The following is a 2,227-nucleotide window of genomic DNA, read 5'->3' on the forward strand; positions in this document are numbered from 1 at the left end:
TGCACTTTAATAAATATGGTGTAAGTGTGTGTGTGTGTGTAGACAGAAAGAAAGAAAGAACAAAAGAAAGAAAAAAGGAAGAGTGAAAGAAAGAAAGAACAAAAGAAAGAAAAAAGGAAGAGTGAAAGAAAGATGAAAAAGAAAGAATGAAAGAAAGAAGAAAAGACAAAAAGTGAGAAAGATAGATAGATAGATAGATAGATAGATAGATAGATAGATAGATACATACATACATACATACATACATACATACATACATACATACATACATACATACATACATACATAGACATAAGTAGATAGATAAAAAGAAAAGATAAATAGACAGAGAGAAAATAGAGAGAGAGAGAGAGTGAGAGAGAAATAGAGAGAGAGATGCAATCAAGATGCATAGAAATATTGAATAAAGTGCCAGATGCCTTAAACATTTATTCTGCTGCTATTTTACAACTAAAATCCATTGACAGAAAACAAATATTGACTGAAAACCAATATCGGTGCAAACAAAATCTGTCCTCTTGCAGCAGAGCAACCAACTCATGCGCAACTAATGATAAAGGTATTCTTTGGCAGACAGGCGAGTATTCATTAAGTGAAGTGGAGAAAGAACCTCTACTCATTCACTTGATTTGCTAAGGATAGTAGCTATATTTTCCTCAAATCATACTCTACACTTAAATAAAGAAAGACTACATTAGATAATGCAGGCTTACATAGGCGCAGGAGTGGCTGTGTGGTAAGTAGCTTGCTAACCAACCACATGATTCCGGGTTCAGTCCCACTGCGTGGCATCTTGGGCAAGTGTCTTCTGCTATAGCCCCGGGCCGACCAATGCCTTGTGAGTGGATTTGGTAGACGGAAACTTAAAGAAGCCTGTCGTATATATGTAAATATATATATATATATATATATGTATGTGTGTGTTTGTGTGTCTGTATTTGTCCCCCTAGCATTGCTTGACAACTGATGCTGGTGTGTTTACGTCTCCGTCACTTAGCGATTCGGCAAAAGAGACCGATAGAATAAGTACTGGGCTTACAAAGAATAAGTCCCGGGGTCGATTTGCTCGACTAAAGGCGGTGCTCCAGCATGGCCGCAGTCAAATGACTGAAACAAGTAAAAGAGTAAAGAGAGAATATCTTTTGAAAAGACAGAATGGAAACAACCAGAATGTATTTAAGGAAAGGTATGCTCGATCAAAGCTTACCTTGGGTTAAATAACAACAATAAAATTGCTCTTGTTGTTGTTGTGCATCTGACAGTCAGCTTTGACTGAGCAAGCCTACAATCAAATATATTGTGGTCATGACTGTCTTTTTCATTTTCGCAAGTATTGCCTTGACTGGCTTCTGGGAGGGTGGCACGTAAAAAGCACCAACCAATCATGGCCAGTGCCAGCCTCCCCTGGCACCTGTGCCGGTGGCATGTAGAAAGCACCCACTACACTCACAAAGTGGTTGGTGTTAGGAAGGGCATCCAGCTGTAAAAACACTGCCAGATCAGACTGGAGCCTGGTGCAGCCTTCTGGCTTCCCAGACCCCGGTCGAACCATCCAACCCATGCTAGCATGGAAAACGGACGTTAAACGATGATGATGATGATGATTGCATATCTTGAAATACATTGTTCAATGTGTCCCTTCCTTTTCAAGACATCAGCAGTGTATTTTGAGAACTATATGGCTACTATTTCTAGCATTCACAGTGATCACATGGAGATTCCCTTTTGGCTTATGAACAATAAATTGACTTTTGATGCTTGGTTGCCAACCAGTTGCAGTGTCTCCTATGAAATCAACAGATATTCTCACTAAATGATGCAATTATTCTTCTCCACTGCAGACAGCAGTAGATGCTTCAATGACAAAACAGAATTGATGGTAAATTAGAGGTAATATGCCTTTGGCTATTATTACAGTAAATTTCTCATGACTAAAGGCTGTATGCAAAACTTGAGGGTGAATGGCTGAGTCAACAGGACACCAGCTGCAATGAGCATATAGAGGTCAGTGTTTTATATCTTGTCTTTGACATTGAATGCGTCTGGTTCTCTAAGTGAGAAGGTATGTTTGTAAGTACACACACACATATATACATACACACACTTATATTACTGGTGTGCTAGTGGTACATGGTTTCATTGTTATAATTTGCTATAGAGCATATGTATAGATTTATTAACTAACACCGTAAGTTCCAATGAATGTAAATTATATACTTCTTGTCAT

The 2,227-nt window shown here is 38.5% G+C and overlaps 1 protein-coding gene across 1 annotated transcript in view; it reads right to left on the reverse strand.

Annotated features, from left to right (window-relative positions):
- Nucleotides 1-1,680: 1,680 nt before the first annotated feature.
- LOC115210448 (decaprenyl-diphosphate synthase subunit 2) overlaps nucleotides 1,681-2,227 on the reverse strand; it is a 607,213-nt gene continuing 606,666 nt past the window's right edge. Inside the window, exon 6 of the mRNA XM_036501988.1 lies at nucleotides 1,681-1,785. Coding sequence (XP_036357881.1) covers nucleotides 1,708-1,785 — 78 coding nt within the window. The 3' untranslated portion in view covers nucleotides 1,681-1,707. The remainder of the gene's footprint in view (nucleotides 1,786-2,227) is intronic.

The sequence above is a fragment of the Octopus sinensis genome, linkage group LG4 (genome assembly GCF_006345805.1).
Source record: "Octopus sinensis linkage group LG4, ASM634580v1, whole genome shotgun sequence".
NCBI classification, from domain to species: Eukaryota; Metazoa; Mollusca; class Cephalopoda; order Octopoda; family Octopodidae; genus Octopus; species Octopus sinensis.